This window comes from Piliocolobus tephrosceles, chromosome 6, assembly GCF_002776525.5.
Source record: "Piliocolobus tephrosceles isolate RC106 chromosome 6, ASM277652v3, whole genome shotgun sequence".
NCBI lineage: Eukaryota > Metazoa > Chordata > Mammalia > Primates > Cercopithecidae > Piliocolobus > Piliocolobus tephrosceles.
The window spans coordinates 47,938,038-47,960,586 of record NC_045439.1 but is presented as its reverse complement, the minus strand read 5'-3'; the positions used below and the strand labels follow the sequence as shown (position 1 = coordinate 47,960,586).

At 42.0% G+C, this 22,549-nt stretch overlaps 1 protein-coding gene and 1 long non-coding RNA gene across 2 annotated transcripts; both read right to left on the bottom strand.

Moving 5' to 3' along the window:
- Nucleotides 1-1,100: 1,100 nt before the first annotated feature.
- On the bottom strand, nt 1,101-12,438 carry LOC113225137. The gene is made up of 2 exons (XR_003309772.1): nt 11,252-12,438; nt 1,101-4,818 (listed from the first exon to the last, which is right to left on the bottom strand). It is a non-coding gene; the product is annotated as an uncharacterized LOC113225137 (long non-coding RNA).
- Nucleotides 12,439-17,744: 5,306 nt separating this feature from the next.
- GPR135 (G protein-coupled receptor 135) lies at nt 17,745-22,380 on the bottom strand. Its single transcript, XM_023231566.3, has one exon. It carries the CDS (start codon nt 22,230-22,232, stop codon nt 20,733-20,735), a length of 1,500 nt encoding a protein of 499 aa, XP_023087334.2. The 5' UTR covers nt 22,233-22,380; the 3' UTR covers nt 17,745-20,732.
- Nucleotides 22,381-22,549: the final 169 nt, after the last annotated feature.

The following is a 22,549-nucleotide window of genomic DNA, read 5'->3' as shown; positions in this document are numbered from 1 at the left end:
CAATGTAGCTGGGCATGATGGTGCATGCCTGTAGTCCTAGCTACTTGGGAGGCTGAGGTGGGAAGATTGCTTGAGCCTAAGGGTTAGAGGTTACAGTGACCTATGATCCTGCACCTCACTCCAGTTTGGGTGAGAGCAAGACACTGTCTCCAAAAAAACAAACAAAAACAAAAACAAAAAAAACAACAATTAAACTGCCCCATGTAGTGGGGCCCTTGAACATATTGAATCAGGTAGATGCATGTTTTGTTTTAATCTCATGTAGTTATTCTCTACTTTTGACCAGAGAGCACATTCCTCTAAGAAAGATAGACTTACTCAAGAAAGTCCCGAGGTTGGGGAGAGAGATGGCACCAATCCAGCTGAGCCAGCTCAACTTTTATGTTTGAATCTGATGGCTTGTGCTTTCTTAGCCAATGATACAGGGAGATCCAGGTGTCAGGACCAAGGGAGTAGTGATGGTGAGGCTGTCCTCTACTCCTTCTATCATATGTGGAGAGGAAAGAACTGAGTGTTAAATGTAAAAATGATCTCAATCCAAGAGAGAAGGATCATATAACAGCATGATTAAAAATAAAAAGATAAGACTGGTTTATAACTTAACTGAATTTTCTCCAGGATTATTTTTAACTAGTTAAATACACAACTCAGAAGGGTTACTACAGTCTGGTATATTGTCAGGGAACCAAGCCAGTAACTCAGGCCTCCCTCAGAGGCTACAAAGGCAGAAATGGCAGTGCCTCCAGCCAACAGGACTGAAAACGCCGAGGTCCCAGTGTGTATAGAAGATAGGTACATTATTTCACTCCCTCCAAGGCTAAGTAGAGAGACTTACACCTTTCTTCTTCTTCAACACAGATGCCTCAAGATGCTCTTTAGTAATTTATTTTTATTCAAAAATAAATTCTTTCATTTTAAAAAGTAATGCCTATTATAAAAAATATAATGGAGTAAATTATTAACAATTGAAGAGCATCTATAATTATATTGTTTGGTAAAGATATTCTTACTTGATAGTAACATTATTTGGTGGATATCCTTCTTAATTTATTTCAATATGTTTGTTTTCAAAAATGAGGTTACTCTATACCATTTTATAAGACTTTTTTCTTTAATAAAATTTGTATCAAATATGGATTTCATAATAAAAATCAACATTTATTGGCCATTTACTCTGTGCAGACATCATGCTAAGCGCTTCATAGGCATGTGCATTATGTAAATTATTTCATCCTTCTACCTAGGACTATTTTTCAGACTTTGACCCTGGGAGGTAGAGTTCCAATAGAAAATGGTGGTCTTCCCAAGCTGAGAAGACAGAAATCAGAGTTCAAGACAGTTGAAGTGACTGGAATTTGTGGGTGAGAGAGAAAGGAGTGATGTGATGGAGGCAGACAGATGTCTGCAATGAGGCTCTCCATAAATCTTGGATGTAGAGCTGGGTTGCACATGTGCAGAACAAATCACCATGAGAACTAGGAGAAAGTGGCTACTGTAGGAGTGAGTGGTGAACAGAGATACCTAAAATTACACTGGACTAGATGATGTTGTACATGTTATAGTCCCTCCACAGTGCAGAGATTTCACTGAGCACCTCAGGCATTCATTTAAGACAACAAATACCTTGAAAATAAAAGCCAAGTTTTAAAATAAGAGCCACATGCTAGGACAAGGGACAAAACCAAAAGAGACTGACTCTAACACAGAATGACACCAAGCCTGAAAGGATTTGGAGGACCTTCTAGCAATTTAAATAAATGCCCTTTAAAACAAGACATAAAATCCAGATTCTTTGCAATGTGTCATCTATAATATTATGCATGCAATCAAAGATAACTAGACATGGAAAAAAAGGGAAGAAAAGAAAATATGACCCATAATCAAAGAGAGGGAAGTGGTAAATAAAAGCCCAACTTTATATAACCAAGATGTTTGAAATAGAAGACAAAGACTCTAAAGGTACTTATTATAAATGTATTTAGGGCTTAAAGGAAAACACGGATATAGTGGATGACATATGGGAACTAGCAGCAAAGAACTAGAAATTGTATTTGTTTTCACCATATACTTATTTTGTCTGTTCTGGAACTTCATATAAATTGAATTATACAGTATGTACCCTTTTGTATCCAGGTTTTTCTCTTTGCAAAATGCCTATAGTGTTAATTTATATTGCTGTATGATCTGTAGGCTCTTTTTATTGCAGAACAAACAAAATGAAGTAGTTAGATGCTTACATTTAAATGTAGAATCACAGCAATTATAATAGCTACAAATGTAGACTGATACAAAAGTGTTTTTTCACAGTCCATTAGCTCAAGTGGTGTAGTAAATTATGATAGTGCTTTCCAAATGGGTGAATATTATTTAATAAAAATCTAAACAAAATAGATATAATAAAAATTGCAATTTGTAAATACAGTTGCATTTCTAGAAAGTTTTTGTGTATATTAAAACCATGTTTAAAACACTTTTTTCTATGCAGAATGAACTAAAGTTATGGAATTACATAATGATTCATAAATTTGTCAGCTATTTCAGTGTCTGGTGGGACATTTGAAAGCTGTATGGGATGTGAGAAAATCTGCATTGGCCAGTATTCTCTCACACTTTATAGGACATCCAGAATTCTCAGACACCATTTGCTAAATGCTAGTGATGTTGTGAGACAAAAAATGCTTCCCCAAATTTCTGAAATGCTCTTTAGGGAGGAGTAATATTCCTACTGATAAGAGCTACTGTATGCCTTTTCATCACAATCTTACCAACTGTCATATTTATGTATTTTCTTTTTGAAAATGTTGAAAAGAGATGAGAAAACCAGCCACAGACTGGGAAAAAAATATTTGCATAAGACATATCTGACTAAAATACAAAATTACTGAAAACCCAATGAGAAAATGAACAACCTGATTTTAAAATGGACAAAGGATCTGAATAGACACTTCGTCAAAGAATATATGCAAATAGAAAATAAGCATATGAAAAGATGCTCAACATTACATGTCATTAGGAAATTTCAAATTAAAACAACATAGAGATATAACCACACACCTATTAGAATGGCCAAAATCTAATACACTAATAACACCAAATGCTGGCAAAGATATGGAGCAACAGAAACTCCCATTCATTGCTGGCAGGAATGCAACATGGTACCTCCATGCTGGAAGACCATTTGGCAGTTTCTTACAAACCTAAACATGTTTTTAATGTACAATTCAAGAATCATGCTCCTTGATATTTACCCAAATTAGTTGAAAACTTAGTGTTCACAAAAATGTGCACACAGATGTTTATAGCAGCTTTATTAATAATTGCAAAATATTGGAAGCAACCAAGATGCCATCAGTAAATAAGCAGATAAATAAGCTATGGTACATCCAGACAATGGAATATTAGCTCTAAAAGGAAATGAGCTATTTAGCCATGAGAAGATATGGAGAAACCTAAAATGCATATTAGTAAGTGAAAGAAGCCAATCTGAAAAGGCTTCCTACAGTATGATTCCAACTATATGACATTCTGGAAAAGGCAAACCATGGAGACAGTAACAGTAGCAGTGGTTTCAAGAGACTGGGAGAAGGAAGGGATGAATGGATGGAGCACAGAGGAGTTTTATGGCAATAAAACTCTTCTACATATTGCTATAATTATAGATACATGTTATGACATTTGTCAAAACCCATAGAATGTACAACACTAAGAGTGAATGAACCCTAATGTAAACTATGGACTTTGGATGATAACAATGTGTCATTGTAGTCTTATTGATTATAACAAATGTACCTCTCTGGTGGGGGATATTGGTAACAGGTGAGGTTTTGCATGTGTTGGGGCAGAAAATAAATGGGAAATCTCTGTACTTTAACTCAGTTTTGCTGTGAACCTAAAGATGCTCTGTAAAATAAAGTCTACTAAAAAAAGTTGAAAAGATGCCATGTTTGAAGAATGTTGTCCGCTAAGCACAATCTCTACTTCCTTCTTAGCTACTATTCTTGGCAGAGCTACTTGGATTAACAATGGTGTCTGGCAGAGTAACACAGAGACCATTGGAATAGACATTTTCTTGAGTACATGGGGAAGGCCAACTGGGAACTCCAAAATATTTTGTGATGCATGTTAAATTGGGTTTCTCATGGAGAATCCAGAACTAGGTCATCAATTCCATTGAAATTAGTGGTAAGAGCCTGGCCTAGGTAATGACTCTGGGGTCGAAGAGGAACAGATTGGGGAAAAGGGACTTGATGATTGGCAGGTTTTAGGTATCAAGGGTAGGAAGGAAAAGGGAAACATTTATTTTTCACTCTGTACCCTTTTGTACCTTTTCAAATTCATATCATGTGCACATGTTACCTATTTTTAAAGTAATTTTTAAAATGTGAGATGGGGAAGCAGAGAAAGTAGTAAAAGAGGTTAGGAAGGAATGATCAGAGTGGTTAGTGGAAAACCAGGAAAGAGTAAAAACATGAACATCAGAACAAGAACATTTCCAAAAGGGAAGTGGGGCCAACCATGATGTGATGGTTAATACTAAGTGTCAACTTGATTGGATTGAAGGATGCAAAGTATTGAACCTGCGTGTGTCTGTGAAGGTGTTGCCAAAGGAGATTAACATTTGAGTCAGTGGGCTAGAAAAGGCAGACACACCCCTAATCTGAGTGGGCACAATTGAATTGGCTGCCAGCAGTGCTAGAATTTAAGCAGGGAGAAAAATGTGAAAACAGAGACTGGCTTAGCCTCCCAGCCTACATCTTTCTCCTGTGCTGGATGCTTCCTTCCCTTGAACACTGGACTCCAAGTTCTTCATTTTTGGAACTTGAACTGGCTCTCCTTGCTCCTTAGCCTGCAGATGGCCTATTGTGGAACCTTGTAACTGTGTGAGTTAATACTTAAAAAAGTAATTAAGCTGATACTTAATAAACAGAGCCCTGTAGTTGCTCTTCTCTGTATGTCAGATCTAACAGTGGGAACTGCAGTCACTCAACTACAAAATTTAAATATATTTAAATACATATATATCTTTGGAGAGTTCTGTCCCTCCAAAGAACCCTGACTGACACACATTTTGGTACCAGGAGTGGTTCTAGAGAAACCGAATATTAAGGATGGAGTTCTTTCATTGGTTTTGGGGTTTCTGGAGTTGGCTACATAACATGATTAGACAAAAAATGCTAAGGACTCTAATTCTAATAGTATGGAGAACACTGATAGTATTTGGCATCAACTGTTTAGAGAGTTATACCAAATAAATATATTTGACACTCCTGATTCATCTTTCATGAGAGGCAAGGGGTTTAGTGACTCTATACATAATACCTTGACCATACGTGGAGAACTAAGGAACATAATGAAGCTGGTTGGTTGCTTCTAAGTTTAGTGTACAAAGTGATGAAAGAAAATGATGAATTCAGGGATTCTATCTCCTGGCTTCAGAAGCAGATACTAAGCCTTAAATCTGCTAAGATTGCCCTGAATGAGAGTCTTGTCAGCTGTAGAGAAAGAACTGAAATTGTGGAAAAACAGACACAAGATCTTATCATGCAAATGACTGACCCACAACAAAAGGTGCCTGCACAGCCTCTCCAGGTGTCTACTGTTAAAGTGAGGGCATTGATTGGAAAAGAATGAAACCCTGCAACTCGGAATGGGGACATGTGGGAAGACCCTGATGAAGCTGGGGACACTGAATTTGTAAACTCTGATGAACCTTTCTTGCCAGAAGAAACATCCCCAGTAGCGGCATGGCAACATGCACTCCTCGACCCATGTTGCCATCAGCCTTTCCACCTTTGTCTGAGGAGATAAACTCTGTGCTGCCTCAGGATCCACTGTTGCACTGATCCAACAACAGTAATGGCCTCCCCTGAGGCCATTATCTTGCCTGACAAGATAATGTTGATTCTCCTCAGGAGCCTCCCCTAACACCCCTGTTTGCTTCTAGACCTATAACTAGACTAAAGTCCTGGTGGGCCCCTAGAGGTGAGGTTGAGAGTGTGACCTATGAGGAGGTATGCTACAGTCAAAAAGAACCACTTGAGTTTTCTAATTTATATAAACAGAAATCTAGAGAACAGGCATGGAAATGGATATTAAGGGTGTGGGATAATGGTGGAAGGAACATAGAGTTGGATTTGGCTGAATTTATTGATTTGGACCCACTAAGTAGGAACTCTGCATTGAAAGTTGCAGCTCAGGGAGTTAAAAAAGGTTCTAATAGTTTATTTGCTTGGTTAGCTGAAATATGGATTAAAAGATGGCCCACTGTGAGCAAGTTGGAAATGCCTAATCTCCCTTGGTTTAATTTAGAGGAAGGGATCCAAAGGCTCAGGGGGATTCAGATGGTGGAGTGGATTAGTCACTTTAGACCTACTCATCCCAGCTGGGAGGGTCCAGAATATATACCCTTGACCAATGCCTTGCAAAATAGATTTGTGAGGGCAGCACCTGCATCTCTGAAGAGCCCTGTAATTGCTCTTCTCCGTATGTCAGATCTAACAGTGGGAACTGCAGTCACTCAACTACAAAATTTAAATTCAATGGGAATAATTGGATCCCAAGGTGGCAGGGTCCAAGTTGTGGCACTCAACCATCAAAGACAAGGTAGGCATAGCTACCATAATGGACAGCAGAGGCAAAGCAGCAATCAGAATAGTCTGACTTGTATAGAGCTCTGGCATTGGCTAATTAATCACTGTGTTCCTAGAAGTGAAATTAATAGGAAGCCTACTGCATCTAACTTAATTTATATAAGCAGAAAACTTCCAGGCCGAATGGACAAAAAACTAATTTGAATTATAAAAACAGATAATCACAGCCCCTCAATCAATTTCCAAACTTGAGATAGTTTACAGACCCAGAACCACTTGAATGAAGGGAGGACAGGTCCCCTTAAGGAAGGACCCCACTACATTACCAACAATTTATGCCATGAATCTTTCTCCCATCCTTCCCCAAGGAGACCTCTGGCCTTTTACCAGGGTGACTGTGCACTGGGGAAAGGGAAATGATCAGACATTTTGGGGACTATTGGACACTGACTCTGAGCTGACGTTGATTCCAGGGGACCCAAAACGTCATTGCTGTCCTCCAGTTAAATTAGAGGCTTATGAGGTCAGGTAATTAATGGAGTTTTAGCTCAGATCTGACTTACAGTGAGTTCAGGGGGTCCCCTGACTCATCCTGTGGTCATTTCCCTGGTGCCAGAATGTATACTTGCAATAGACATACTTAGCAGCTGGCAGAACCCCAACATTGGCTCCCTGACTGGTAGGGTGATGGCTATTATGGTAGGAAAGGCCAAATGGAAGCCATTAGAGCTGCCTCTATCTAGAAAAATAGTAAATCAAAAACAACATCACACCCCTGGAGGGATTGCAGAGATTAGTGCCCTGATCAAGGACTTGAAAGACTCAGGGGTGGTGATTCCTACAACATCCCTGTTCAACTCTCCTATTTGTTCTGTGCAGAACACAGATGGATCTTAGGGAATGGTAATGGATTATTGTAAGCTTAACCAAGTGGTGACTCCAATTGCAGCTGCTGTACCAGATGTGGTTTCATTGCTTGAGTAAATTAACACATCTCCTGGTACCTGGTATGCAGCCATAGACTTGGCAAATGTCTTTTTCTCCTTTCCTATCCATAAGGCCCACTAGAAGCAATTTGCCTTCAGCAGGCAAGGGCAGCAATATGCCTTTACTATTTTATCTCAGAGGTATATCAACTCTCTGGCTTTGAGTCATAATCCTATTTGGAAAGACTTTGATTGCTTTTTGCTTCTGCAAGATATCACACTGGTCCATTACATTAATGACATTATGCTGATTGGATCCAGTGAACAAGAAGTAGCAAACACACTGGACTTATTGGTGAGACATTTGTGTGCCAGAGGATGGGAAATAAATTGACTAAACTTCAGGGACCTTCTACTTCAGTAAAATTTCTAAGGGTCCAGTGGTGTGGGGCTTGTCAAGATATTCCTTCCAAAGTGAAGGATAAGTTGCTGTGTTTTGCCCCTCCTACAACCAAGAAAGAGCCACACTCTGTCACCAGGTTGGAATGCAGTGGCGCAATCTCAGCTCACTGCAACCTCCGCCCTCCGGGTTCAAGCGATTCTCCTGCCTCAGTCTCCCGAGTAGCTTGGACTGCAGGAATGCCCCACCACACCCAGCTAATTTTTGTATATGTTTTTTAGTAGAGACAGGGTTTCACCATCTTGGCCAGGATGCCCACCCATGATCTGCCCACCTCAGCATCCCAAAGTGCTCAGATTACAGGCATAAGCCACCGCACCCGGCCATCTATTTGGATTTTAGAAGCAACACATTCCTAATTTGGGTGTGTTATTCCAGCCCATTTGTCAAGTGACCTGAAAGGCTGCTGGTTTTGAGTGGTGTCCAGAACAGGAGAAGACTCTGCAACATGTCCACTCTGTCGTGCAAGCTGGTCTGCCACTTGGCCTATTTGACCCAGCAGATCCAATGGTGCTTGAGATGTCAGTAGCAGACAGGGATGCTGTTTGGAGCCTTTGGTAGGCCTGCATAGATGAATCACCATGGAGGACTCCAGGATTTTGGAGTAAGGCCCTGCCATCTTTTGCAGATAACTACTCTGCTTTTGAGAGACAGATCTTGGCCTATTACTGGGCTTTGGTGGAAACTGAATGTTTGACTATGGGTCGTCAAGTCATGTGACCTGAACTGCCTATCATGAATTGGGTGCTTTCTGACCCATCTAGCCATAAAGTGGGTTGTGCACGGCAGCATTCCATCATCAAATGAAGTGGTATATACATGATCTGGCTCAAGCAGGTCCTGAAGGCACAAGTAATTTACATGAGGAAGTGGCTCAAATGCCCATGGTTCCCACTCCTGCCACCCTGCCTTCTCTCCCCAAGCCTGCACCGATGGCCTCATGGGGAGTTCCCTATGACCAGTTCACAGAGAAAGAGAAGATTAGGGTTCACAGATGGCTCTGCACGATATGCAGGCACTACCCAAAAGTGGACAGCTGCAGCACCTAGAGTCCCTTTCTAGGACATCCGAAGGACAACAGTGAAGGGAACTCTTCCCAGTGGGCAGAAATTCGAGCAGTGTACCTGGTTATGCACTTTGCATGGAAGGAGACATGGCCAGATGTGCGATTATATACTGATTCATGGGCTGTAGCCAATGGTTTGGCTGGATGGTCAGGGACTTGGAAGAAGCATGATCGGAAAATTGGCAACAAAAAAATTTGGGGGAGAGGTATGTGGATGAACCTCTCTGAGTGGTGTAAAACCATTAAAATATTTGTATCCCATATGAGTGCTCCCCAACGGGTGACCTCAGAAGAGGAGGATTTTAATAATCAAATGGATAGGATGACCTGTTCTGTGGACACCATTCAGCCTCTTTCCCCAGCCACCCCTGTCATCACCCAATGGTCTCATGAACAAAGTGACCATAGTGGCAGGGATGGAGGTTATGCATGGGCTCAGCAACATGGACTTCCACTCACCAAGGCTGACCTGGCTATGGCCACTACTGAGTGCCCAATTTGTTGGCAGCAGAGACCAATGCTGAGCCCATGATATGGCACCATTCCTCGGGGTGATCAGCCAGCTACCTGGTGGCAGGTTGATTACACTGGACCTCTTCCATCATGCAAAGGGCAGAGGTTTGTCCTCACTGGAACAGACACTTACTCCCGATAGGGGTTTTTGCCTATCCTGCACATGATGCTTCTGCCAAGACTACCATCCGTGGACTCACGGAATGCCTTATCCACCATCATGATATTCCACACAGCGTTGTCTCTGACCAAGGCACTCCCTTTATGGCTAAAGAAGTGTGTCAGTGGGCTCATGCTTATAGAATTCATTGGTCTTACCATGTTGCCCATCATTCTGAAGCAGCTGGATTGTTAGAACAGTGGAATGACCTTTTGAAGTCACAATTACAATGCCAACTAGGTGACAACACTTCGCAGGGCTGGGGCAAAGTTCTCCAGAAGGTCACATATGCTCTGAATTGGTGTCCAGTATATGGTACTGTTTGTCTCATAGCCAGGATTCGCAGGTTCAGGAATCAAGGGGTGGAAGTGGCACCAGTCACCATCACCCCCTAGTGATCCACTAGCTTTCCCATGACATTACATTCTCCTGGCCTATAGGTCTTAGTTCCAGAAGAAGGAACATTGCCACCAGGAGACACAACAATGATTCCATTAAACTGGAAGTTAAGATTGCCACCTAGACATTTTGGGCTCCTCCTACCTTGAAGTCAACAGGCTAAGAAGTGAGTTACAGTGTTGGCTGGGGTGATTGACCCGGATTATCAATATGAACTCAGTCTACTACTCCACAATGGAGGTAAAGAAGAGTATGCATGGAATACAGGAGCTCCATTAGAGTTTCTCTTAGTATTACCATGCCCTGTAATTAAGGTCAATGGGAAACTACCACAGCTCAATCCAGGCAGGACAACAAATGACCCAGATGCTTCAGGAATGAAGGTTTGGGTCACTCCACAGGAAGAAAACATGACTTGCTGAAGTGCTTGCTAAAGGCAAAGGGAATACAGAATGGGTAGTAGAAGACGGTAGTCATCAATACCAGCTATGACCACATGACTAGCTGCAAAAACAGGGACTGTAACTGTCATGAATATTTCCTCCTTCTTTTGTTAAAAACATGTTTGTGTGTATGTATACATTTGTACTAAGAAAATATCTTCATTTTATTTCCTTTCTCCTTCATGATGTGACATAAGATTTACTGACTCCACATCAGCATTTAAGTATTGTAAACTTTATGAAATAGCATTTGGGTTGGGGATTGGTGCATTTCCAGTTGTACAAAGGATAATTATATTATGTTAGGTGTAATTATGACCTTATTATTATCTTTATTTGAAGATTATGTATGATCTCAGGATATGTGTATGGGTTCAAGTTGACAAGGAGTGATGGTTAATACAAGGAGTGATGGTTGACAAGGAGTGACTTGTGATGGTTAATACTGAGTGTCAACTTGATTGGATTGAAGGATGCAAAGTATTGATCCTGGGTGTGCCTGTGAGGGTGTTGCCAAAGGAGATTAACGTTTGAGTCAGTGGGCTGGGAAAGGGAGACACACCCCTAATCTGGGTGGGCACAATCGAATCAGCTGAAAAATGTGAAAAGACAGACTGGCCTAGCCTCCCACCCTGCATCTTTCTCCTATGCTGGATGCTTCCTGCCCTTGAACATTGGACTCCAAATTCTTCACTTTTGGAACTTGGACTGGCTCTCCTTGCTCCTCAGACTGCAGATAGCCTATTGTGGGAACGCTGACTAATACACGTGGTTTATGTTTGGCAAGGTCAAGTAAGGTGGCTGAGAAGTATTCATTGGATTTAGGTCATTTGTGACCTATTCTGTAGCTAATTCTGTTAAGCAATGAGTGTAGGAGTCAGATAAAAGTGGAATGAGAAAGGAATGTGAGTTGAAATAAAGACAATATGTGAATAACGTTTTCAAATATTATTTGAAGGCTTTTTCCACTGTATTTCCTTATACACACAGGACTTCCCTTACCTTTAGGATTTTCTGAACTAAAGGAGGCTGTGCCAAAAACAGAGAGGTCTTTGGTTTGTTAAAGTTTTGGTCCTGCTTTAAATAGGAAGGTTTTTAATCAGGATAATAAGTTCAAGAGAACACACAAAGCTGTAAAAGCCAGGATGACTATCCTAAAGACTAGATAAAGATGTTTTCAGGTTGGATGAGAGGAGCTTAGAAAATCAAGGAGAGGCCGGGTGCGGTGGTTCACACCTGTAATCCCAGCACTTAGGGAGCCCGAGGCAGGCAGATCACGTGGTCAGGAGATTCACATCATCCTGGCCAAGATGGTGAAATCCCATCTCTACTAAAATACAAAAAATAGCCGGGACTGGTGGTGCATGCCTGTAGTCCCAGCTACTTGGGAGGCTGAGGCAGGGGAATCTCTTGAACCCTGGAGGCAGAGATTGCAATGAGCCAAGATCGCACCACTGCACTCCGGCCTGGTGACAGAGTGAGACTCCGTCTCAAAAAAAAAAAAAAAAAAAAAAAAATTAAGGAGAATTTAGATGTAGATAGAGCTTTGAGAAGTGTCCTTGTGCCCTGTGTATTCCTGCCCACCCTTGGTAACTGGCCTGGTTATAGAACGATGGGGCAATGAAGGCTGCATGAGCCACTAATAAGTTTGGGGCACCTGAAAGCAAAGAGGACCTGTGTCTTAATTCCCGTGTAGACCTCAGGAAGGCAGCAGCAAGACCTCAGAGTAGAAAACTGTTGCTTGGTTTGTTTTGTGCAGAATTTTCCATTTTGTTTTTTACTGCAACCTATAAGAAGGGGTTCATTTTACACTGAGACCTAGCACACACTCACATATAACTGAAATGTTTCATGAACCCATACTTATTTCTACTATGTGTATTAGTTATTATTATTGTGTAACAAGCTAGCCCCAAATTTAGCAGCTTAAAACAATTATTCTCTCAAAGCTTCTGTAAGTCAGAAACTTGGAGCAGATTAGCTGGTTAGTTCTGATACAGGTCTCTTAGGGGGTTGTAATTAAGATGTCAGCTGGAGCTACTTCCAAGACGGCTCCCTCATATGGGTGTTGGCAAGAGGCCTCAGTTCCTCACCATGTGGGCTCCTCCATAGGGCTGCTTGAGTGTCCTCACAACATGGCAGTTGAGTTTCCCCAGAATAATTGAACTGAGAAAGAGCAACAAGAAAGCCACAGTCAATACCGTTTTTTGTCATAATATTTAAGACATCTTCACTTCTGCCACATTCTATTCATCAAAATGATCACCATAACACTATTTAAGGGGAAGAAAATGCACTCTGCTAAAAAGTTTCAATTTTTCAATCTCCCTAACACTTGAGGATAGCCATGTGATATAGTTCTGGCAATACGATGTAATCAGACATCTCTGGGAAGGTCATGTCTTCCTCATTAGAAAGGCAAAACGTTTTGGGAAAAGCCCTTATTCTCCCTTTTTTCTTTCTTGGAATGGAGAGTGGAGACCTGGAGGTGCAAGTCATCTAGTAAATGTATGTTAATACAAAACCTACAAGTCCAGGATGGAGGCCTGGAAAGCTGCATCTCTGATGGTATTCTTGGGCTGCTCTTCCTTTGACTTGTTGAGACAACCCCTAATGAGTTTTAAAAAAAAAATAATGAGTCACTAAATACAGCTCACACTTAAGGGGAAAAAAAATTAGTTTATATCATTTGAAGGGAGGAGTACCAAAGAATTTTACAACTATCAAACTATGTGTGGTGAAATCTGATATGTTTTATTCTGTCCTACACCACTTCAGTTTGTTTTAAATGTTGGTTATAACCCATTACACTAAATTCATGACTTACCATTGGTTGTAACCCACAATGTAAATAGTCTAAAATCACTCTATTGGCAAAACTGCAGGGAAACAATCACACTCATAACTTGATGGTGGAAGTGAAAAATGGTACAACTCATAGAGAAAGTAATGTGGCAATTTGTATTAAATTATAAATGTATTTAGCCTTTGAACCATCACTCCTACCTAGGAGAGTCTACCATATAGAAATACCTGCACACATACAAAATGTTTTATGTGTAAGTTGCTTCACTGCAGCATCATTTTCCAATAGTATAAAATTATCTCTAATTTCATACTATCATCGATCAAAAGAAGGTGGCTACATTTTGATATTACCAAATATTTGGATATTTTGATATATCCATGCAGTGGAATACCATGAAGCTATTTAGAAAAATAATAACTTTGAATATATCATAGGGAACAATTTCCAGGATATACTGTTAGATGAAAAAAATCAATGTGCATATAGTATGCTAACTTTTGTGTACAAGAGGGAGAAAATTAATATGTCTTTCCTTACTTTTACATAAAGAAACAAAAAATTAATAAAAAGTGGTTGCCTGAGAAAGGTGAGGACAAGGTGAATAGGGCAGATGTAGGCAAGAGACTTCTAATGTATATTTGTTGAAAGATAGTTTGGCTAAATATAGGATTCTTGGTTGACAGTTTTTTCTTTTAGCACTTTGAATATGTTATCCCTCTACCTTCTGGCCTGCACTGTTTCTGATAAGCCAGTTGTTAATCTTATTGGGATTCCCTTGTGTGTGACAGGTTGTTTTTCTCTTGCTGCTTTCAAGGTTTTTCCTTTGTCTTTGTCTCTCAGCATTTTTACTATTTTACTATTTGCTATCTGTGTGTGTCTCTTTGTGTTTGTCTTACTTGGGATTTTCTTGAGTTTCTTGGATGTGTGTAGATTAATTCTTTTAAGACTCAAATTTGGGAAGTTTTCAACCATTATTTCTTCAAATACTTTTTCTGCTCTTTTTTCTCTCTCTTCTTCTTTGTTGGTAGTCACATTACACATATGTTAATGTACTTAATGGTCTCCCAAAGGTCTTTGAGACTGTATTCATTTTTTCTGCTTTTTTTTCCTCTCTGTTGTTCAGCTTACATAATCTCTATTGAACTATATTCAAGTTTGCTAATTCTTTCTTCTGCCAGTTCAAATTTACTGTTTAGTCCCTGCAGTTAAGTTTTAATTTTAGTTATTGTAATTTTCAACTCAAGGATTTCCACGTTTTCTTTTTTTATAAATTCTATCTTCTTTACTAATCTCTATTGATGAGACATTTTCAACATGCTTTCTTTTACTTCTTTAAGCATAGTTTAAAAAATTCTTTGAACACATTCATAATGCCTACTTCAAAGAGTTTGTTAAATTTGCTATCTGATCCCTCTTATGGACAGTTTCTTCTGTTGCCTGCTTTTTTTTCCTAGGTATGGTTCATATTTTCCTATTTCTGTGCATGTCTCATATATTTATAGTTCTTGTGGTTGCAAACTGGATACTTTCAATAGAGAGAACCAGGGAAAAAGCTAAGAAAAACCTTCATGGAGCAACTCTGCAGCAGCTCCAGATACAGGTTTCCACTCCTCTTTCTGTGGGGCTTATTACTGTTGTCTGTTTGTTTATTTATTTGTTTAGTTACTGGACTATTTTGGGGTAGTCTTTTTGCTCCCTGGTGTGAAGCCTCTGGTGGTGTTCCTCAGAGAACACAGCCTTGGGTATGCCTACAGTCACCCTTGGAAAACAGTGGCTTTAGTAGGGCTGTTTGTCTCTTTTCCTGATCACTTCTAGATGTTAGGAGTCATCAATTATTTGCTAATTGCCTTATTGTTTTTGACAATGCTCTAGGGCATACATTGCTTCACGTCTGATCCAACTGCAGGGGTAGTTTTTGAGGTTTGTTTAGACCTCAAGAGAGCTCTTTTTAGCTGTCTCTTTTCTGTGTTCTCTCTGGTAAACTAGCTGCCTATGGTTTAGCTTCTATCTCTCATGAAGTTTCTAGCCTCCTCTTAATTGTTTACCACCAAAACTCCACTGTTTTTGAGAATGCCCATAGACTTGAACTTCTTCTTCACACTTTGTTTTAAATAAAATTAGTTCCCTTGGAGACAGCTTCAGGGCTGTCTGTTTAAAGGCCTGTCTCTACTCCTATGCAAACTCTCTGAGTCATGGCTCTGAACTGTGGGGGCAGGGATGGTGGCCTGCTTCTTTTGGAATGGCTGCTCCAAAAGTAGGGCATTGGGTGGGGGGTCATAACCTCTGGTCTTCTCAGCTTGCCTGTTCAAGCATGAAGTCTCAGTCCTACAAATGAGCTTCTTTGAGAATAATCATGGCCCCAGTATTCCCAGCATGCCACACCCTAGTAAAGCATTTGCTCTATGAGTTGGAGGTAGGTAGAAGAAGACAATCCCCAACTTCTTGGCTGCACTCACCTGGAATTTAACCTCTGCAACATGTAGCCTGAGAGATGTGAAGTTCTTGTAACCTGCCCCTCTGAGGAGAATAAGATAGTCCTGGGATCTCAGAGAAGAAGGAGCCCTGTGCTTTTTTCCACCTGGAATGGAGTCTCTGTCACACTGAGCTGGGAACAGTGAGAGAGTGAGTGGGTTATAATCCAAATGCCACAGACTCACTATTCTTACTGAGTTTTAGTAGATTTTCTCAATTAATGTTTCTCCATTTTCTATATGCCATTAGGACAATTTAAAAAGATTTAAAATGATTGTCTTGAAAATAATGTTCACCAGTTACACTTGTTTAATTGGGATCCACAGAGCTCTTCACTGCCATTCCAGAAGTGGAACTTCCAATGCATGTTTTATGTATAATTTTGATTTATTGACCCAACAATATCAAAATATATCAAAAATCAAAAATATTTGAAAAATTTTTATAAAGCAGCCTGTGACCTCCTAATGGGTGTGGTCACAGCCCTCTACGGTTCTGAGGTGGAGTCATGCTTTTTTTGTGTTTAGAAAGGGGCTCTAAAGTGGTCATTTGAGCTGGGTCCTCTTGGACTTAAGTGGGAAATAATTACTCAGCAAGCCATGGATATAAGGCCAGAGACAGACTGATGGATGCCTTGGCAGATGCCAGGGTGAATGGATGACAATTGAGAACTTAGGGTCACCAGTGCATTGGCACTAATAAGCCCCTAGAACGTAGATGCTGTCATCTTAAGTTTTGCCATCTGGCAGAGTAAGATGCCAAGTTGCAGAAAAATAATTACTTTCTTTCTTATACCACTAAAAGTGTAGACTAGAATTTAGATCAATTGTACAAGTACAGGCAATTCTTTCGATGAGTTAGCTGACGGAAAGGAACTGAGGGAGAGAAAAGGAGGGAAGAATGGGAATTTTTCTTCTCAAGTGAGAGATTAGGGCATGCTTAAGTGCTCATGGCAGGGATATGGTTCAGTCGGAAGGCTAAGGATACCGGGGAACAGAAATAATAGATAGCATGAGATTCCCGAGGATGGAGAAGAGACCAGCTTCATTATAACTGGAAAACATAACTGAGAACTAGTACAAATCTAGTTTAGTTAGGTTCGGTGGCTAAAATATGAAGAAATGTTTATCTGATGGCTTCTATTTTCTTGGAGAAGTAGCAACAAAAGTCACATTCCAAGAGGTTAGGGTTGGTTAAATGTTTGAGTGGAGAAAGTTTGAAGGGTCACAAAAGAGGGCAGAAGGAGTGAGCTGCCACGTGAAAATGCTGAGATTGCCAGCAGGGTGGAAGGGGCAGGCAAGGCTATGGATTCTAAGTGCAGTGGGTACTAATTGATCTGATTCTGTAATTTTTCTCCAATGGTGTTCAGATGTGCTGGAGCAGGAATGGGGAAGTTGGATGACTGGGGTCATCTTGAGTGGAATTTTTCCAGAAAATAACTGCTCAGAAACTCTTCATATGTATTTTTTTAAAACACACACATATAGTTGTTTTCCAAATCAAAAACAGAATCTTTTCTTTTAAATGTTATGCTGTTTTCCTATCCCTTTGATAGTTGTCTTTATCTTCCTTGGCACTGTCCCAGGTTTCTCATTGTCTTTTTCAAAAGACAGAGGCAGTACAGTATAGCAGTTAAGAGATGACTTCTGGCACCAATCTGCCAGGTGCAAATCTCATGTTTAGTACTTACTAAGCTGTGTGATCACATAACACCTCTGTGCCCTGGTTTTCTCATCTGTAAAATGGGGAGAGTGATAATATAGTATGCCTTCATAAGATTGCTCTAAGGATTAAATAAGCTAATGCACCTACTATACAGAGTATTACCTGTTGCTGCATTATTTCCGCCCAAATGAAATACCCAAACGGGAAGCAGAATGAGACATGAAGGATTACATTCTGGCCTTTACATAGTACTCAATATTTAATACATTCCAGTATTTCATAGCTTTTCTTTCTCCTTTTCCCATGAAGTCACTAAAATTGCATACTCACAGTAAGCACACGGAAAGGTCGAAGTCTTAGATTATTTTGAGAATCATTCTTTCTTCACCTTTTGAGGTATTGAATGTCTAAGTATTTACACTGGATCAAATGGGTGGCTGACTTATACCTGCATATCTCTTGCTTCCAAGTTCATCTCTTTTCTTTGATAGCCTCTTCTGAAAATGCTACACCTTTTCTTCTCCACAAGTAAACTTGTTATGGCTGATTGTTGTTACAAAGCCACAAGGTCCTTGCTGAGGCTGTAAGCCCTCTGCAGATGAGTACCGTGGCTTCTACCTATTAGTAGCCTTAGCTCCCAGGAAGTTGCCCTTATATAAAGTAGGAAACAAAAATGGTAGATGATGATCATGATGATGATGATGATGACAGTACCATAAGTGATTATTCTTGATTTCCTTACCTGTAGAATTCTGTGGGAATAGAGAGAAAAAACATGGGGTTCTGAGGCCAAACGGACTGCAGTTCAAATCCTAGTTCTACCACTAAATAGTTGGATAGCCTTGGATTAAAAACAAACAATTTAGAGCATTGTAAATTGTTCAGTGATTTATGAACAACTTTATCTTTTTCCCCTCTAATTCTTGCCTACCATGACTCTCAGAGCCACTAACAGAACGGTCTCTTTCACAAGCCATGCTTTTCCTAAAACTTCCTGCCACTGAAGAGGTAGGGCTGGAATTCCTTTTCTTCCTTAAAGTTCTTCCTGCCATCACCTTGTCACTTCCAATCTCTCAGATTTTTCCTTCACTCACCAGGTAGGTTTTTTCTATACCACGTTTATTTTTCAATGCCTTCCTTCAATTCTTCTTCCCAGGCAACACACTATTTTGCAACACGTTCACCTCCTTACTCTAAGATCTCTAACTCTCTGCCCTTTATTCACAACTGTACTTCCTATTCTATGATATCTTTTATAATTGGAAGACTTTACCATTTCTCTCTAAATCCCAAAAGTGACTTGGTGTCAAAAAATACACAATCTTTGCCTTTAACAGTCAAATACTACAGATACTTGTTTTTGTTAGTACAGCTGCATGAAGTCTGTATATGCTTTATAAAATAAGGGCTAGAGGGGAGAGATTATCTCATCTACTTTGTACTACATCGAGTGTAGTACACAATTTACAAACTTCTGATTTGTGATGATACACTGAGAAGCAGAAAAAATTAAAACATCTTTAGCTCTGACATGAATCATATATTTCCACCTTTGATTACAAAATAATGACATGCACCCACGTGTCAAACAAAGAAATACTTAAAAACATATTTAAATACTTTACAGGAAGAAAATGCTGGCTATTTCACATTGAAATCTTCATACGACAGCTAATGTCTTTTCACATCTACTGTAAATAACTTGTTCAATTAAGGCTATGAAATATTGAAGAAAAGAGGGGTAGGATGGAGGGAAAGAAAGAGGGAAAAATAACATTTTTAAAAATTCTGAGTAAATGATCCTGTGTATAGTTGTATTTAACATTAGAAAGTTCACCTACACAAATCCTGAATTACGTTTTTGAATTATTGTAAAACCATCTTTTTTGCTAAGATAGATATTTAAAAAGCATCTTTGATTTACATATTTCTAAAGATATTTTCAGTTTGCTTGAAGTTCTTCTCCAACTTCATGCCTGTGTTTTAATACCCTGTTACATATAGTCCCACACCTATTCTCCCTTTAATACTACATTATCTTTGACAAGTCATAGCTATAAAGCAACCATCAGCTCTTTTAAAAAACACAAAATACACCAAATTTCTAAATGTAGAAGAGTATGATCTTCTCAGAAAAGTCTATGCTAATTCCAAGAGGCTGCTTCTCAAAATAGTTATAGAATTTCTCTTTGGAATCGTTTTCAGTTAGCTAAAAGCCACATAGGAAACCCAACCTTGTGGCTTTATAGAGGTCTCATTTAAAAAAATAATAATAATTTAAATAAAGTGGCATGACTCACCTTATTCAATCAACTTGACTTCAAATTATATTTTTGGCTATCTCCAAAAATCAAATTTACCTCAAAAGACAAAGATTTTCTACAATGAAAATTTTTTTTTTTTAATGTGAAAACATTCTGAGCAGCATCCCAAAATTTATCGGAAATAAAAGTAGCAGGTTAGAGTAAGGATAAAGCTTCAAAGTTTTCCAAGGAAGATCATTTTGGGGATATGATGCGGGTGGAAGGAATGTTAATTTTTACATATAATCTTGGAAAACATTTTAAAAACACATTTATGTTCATACTTCTATTTGTCCTTCAGATGGTTGAATTTTATCTAATAATAACCACCTTTTCAAAATCCTAAAATGATTTTAAACGGGTTAAGTGAATTAACAATTTTCCACAAAGGTTATTGGGGGTGGGGTGAGGAAGTGCACCAATGTGTGTAAGGATAAGACTTTTCCACTTGCAATCTAAGCACCCAAAGCATGTCAGAGGTGCAAGCTCTAGAAGCTAAAGTTTTGTTGGATGCTAGCGATTTAGAGGGGCTTTCAAGCAGCTCTGAGGGTCTCCATTCATTCCTGAAATTCTACGTAGTTGAACAATACTAGCTGCATTCAATGTTTTGTTTGTTTCACAGTGTGGTCCTGTAATATGAGCTTTTCAGTTATAGTGAATGTTATTTTTGTCATTTTTGGCACTTACAGTTCACAATGCTTAGTTATGTGGTTTAAGATTGTTTTAATTTTTGCATTTTACATTCCTTTTGGCACTTTTGAAGAAGGGACATTGTCTTTTATGTTGTTTGGGGAAAGTGGTAAGCCTCCCCCGCCTCCAGCTTTAAATGTTTGGCTTTATGAAATCCACGACTCTCCCCCAGAATCTTCCATCATTAAATAATGCGAGTGGAAATTTGCCTTCATAAGCTGGCCATCCCAACCATCTTAGAGGCTGGTATCCCCAGTTTCGGATTTAGGCTGTTTGGTCGCTGCCGTCACAGGCTCTGGTGGACCCTCTCGGCAGAAAAGTACAACTGGATTTTTGCGGGCCCACATGGCCATGTCCCCTCCCACTCCGCTGGCCGGGTTGGAAGAGGACATCCTGCTGCAGGCCCCCAGCCGGTTGGCATAGCGATTTCGAAGGCGACTGCGGCTTCTGGCTTGCAGACCCGGGCCCTGGCTAGGCAGGAAAGCGTCCACATTCCTAGTCCGGTAGCCCTCCTCGCGGTTGCGCCCTAGGAGCATCGAAATGTTGGGATTGCGGATGGCGTAGATGACAGGGTTGATGGCCCCATTGGCCCAGGTCAGCCAGACCGCCACCACGTTGAGGAGCGAGGGGGCCTGCAGCGTCTGGGCCTGCCGGGCGGCGGCCAGCAGCACCAGGAAGCAGTAGGGCCCCCAGCAGCAGATGACGAAGACGATCATGATGAGCACGGTGGTGGCCGTGCGCACCTCACTGAAGAAGCGCAGCACGCGCGCATAGGTGTTCACAGGCCGCACGCGCACGTCCGACAGGCGCACCGTCTTGCAGATGTGGTAGTGGCAGAAGCACATGAGCAGGAAGGGCAGCAGGTAGCAGGCCACCACCAGCCCCACGCTGAAGGCCGCGCCCAGCTGCGCGGGATCCGGGGAGGTCCGGTAGAGGCAGCTGTGGAAGCTCTGCGCCGCCGCGAGTTCCCGGGGCGCCCCAAGCAGCTCCCAGGGCAAGGAGAAGCCCAGGGCCGCCAGCCAGGCGCCCGCCAGCAGCTGCAGCGCGCGGTGGCGGCCGATCTTCTCCCGCGGCGGCCGCACGATGGCGCAGTAGCGGTCCAACGAGATGAGCGCCACGCTGAGCGTGGACACGATGCCAAAGCACGAGCTGAAGAAGCGGCTGGCAGCGCAGAAGCCGCGCCAGGGCCCCGCGGCAGCGGCAGGTGCCGAGCGCCCGGGCGGCGTGAAGAGGTCCAGGAAGGCGGCGGGCAGGCAGAGCAGCGCAGTGAGCAGATCCGATAGGGACAGCGACAGGATGAAGGCGTTGGTGACGGTGCGGAGCTGCCGGTGCTTCACGATCACCCCCATCACCGCGCAGTTGCCCAGGCTAGACAGCAGGAAGATGAGCAGGAGGACGAGCGCCTGGGCCGCCACCGCAGCTCCGTGCGACAGCAGCGGCGCCGCCTCCGGGCTCAGGAGCTGCCTCACCGCCGCCCCCGCCTCCCGCGCTGCCCCGGACCCGCCAAGGCCGCCGCCACCGGGAGCGGCAGCTGTGCCGCCACCGCTTGCGTCGCTCAGGTTCCCCAGCGCCGCGGCCGCCGCGGTCGCCACGGTGCTGATGGAGACCACGGCTGCCGTGGCCGCGGAGGAAGTCCCGCCAGGCGGGCCGGCCGCGGAGGGGGCGCCGGGGTGCGGGCTGCCCAGTAAGGCCATGCTCGCTGGTGGGCGGGCCGGCGGCGGCGGCGGCTCCTCCATGGGGCCCAGTGGCGGCCGCGGATCTGCTCATCCCGCAGCGGGGGCGGCGGCCGCTAGGTCGGAGGGGTGGCTCAGGGCCGGGGGCTAGCGGCCGCTGCGGGGAGCTGGGCTCGGCCGGAGGGGTGGCGGTCTCTGGGGACCCGGCGGAGCCTTTGACGTGGGTTCCGAACGTTGCCGAGGGAACCGCGTGTTTACGCAGGAGCGCGGGGCGGGACGCCAATCCAGTACCAGCTGCAAAGCCGGCCCATGATACTGCGCCTCCGGAGGTTACCGGCCGGAGGCTTCGGGTTTACGAGAGTGCCAGGTCTACCTCCTCA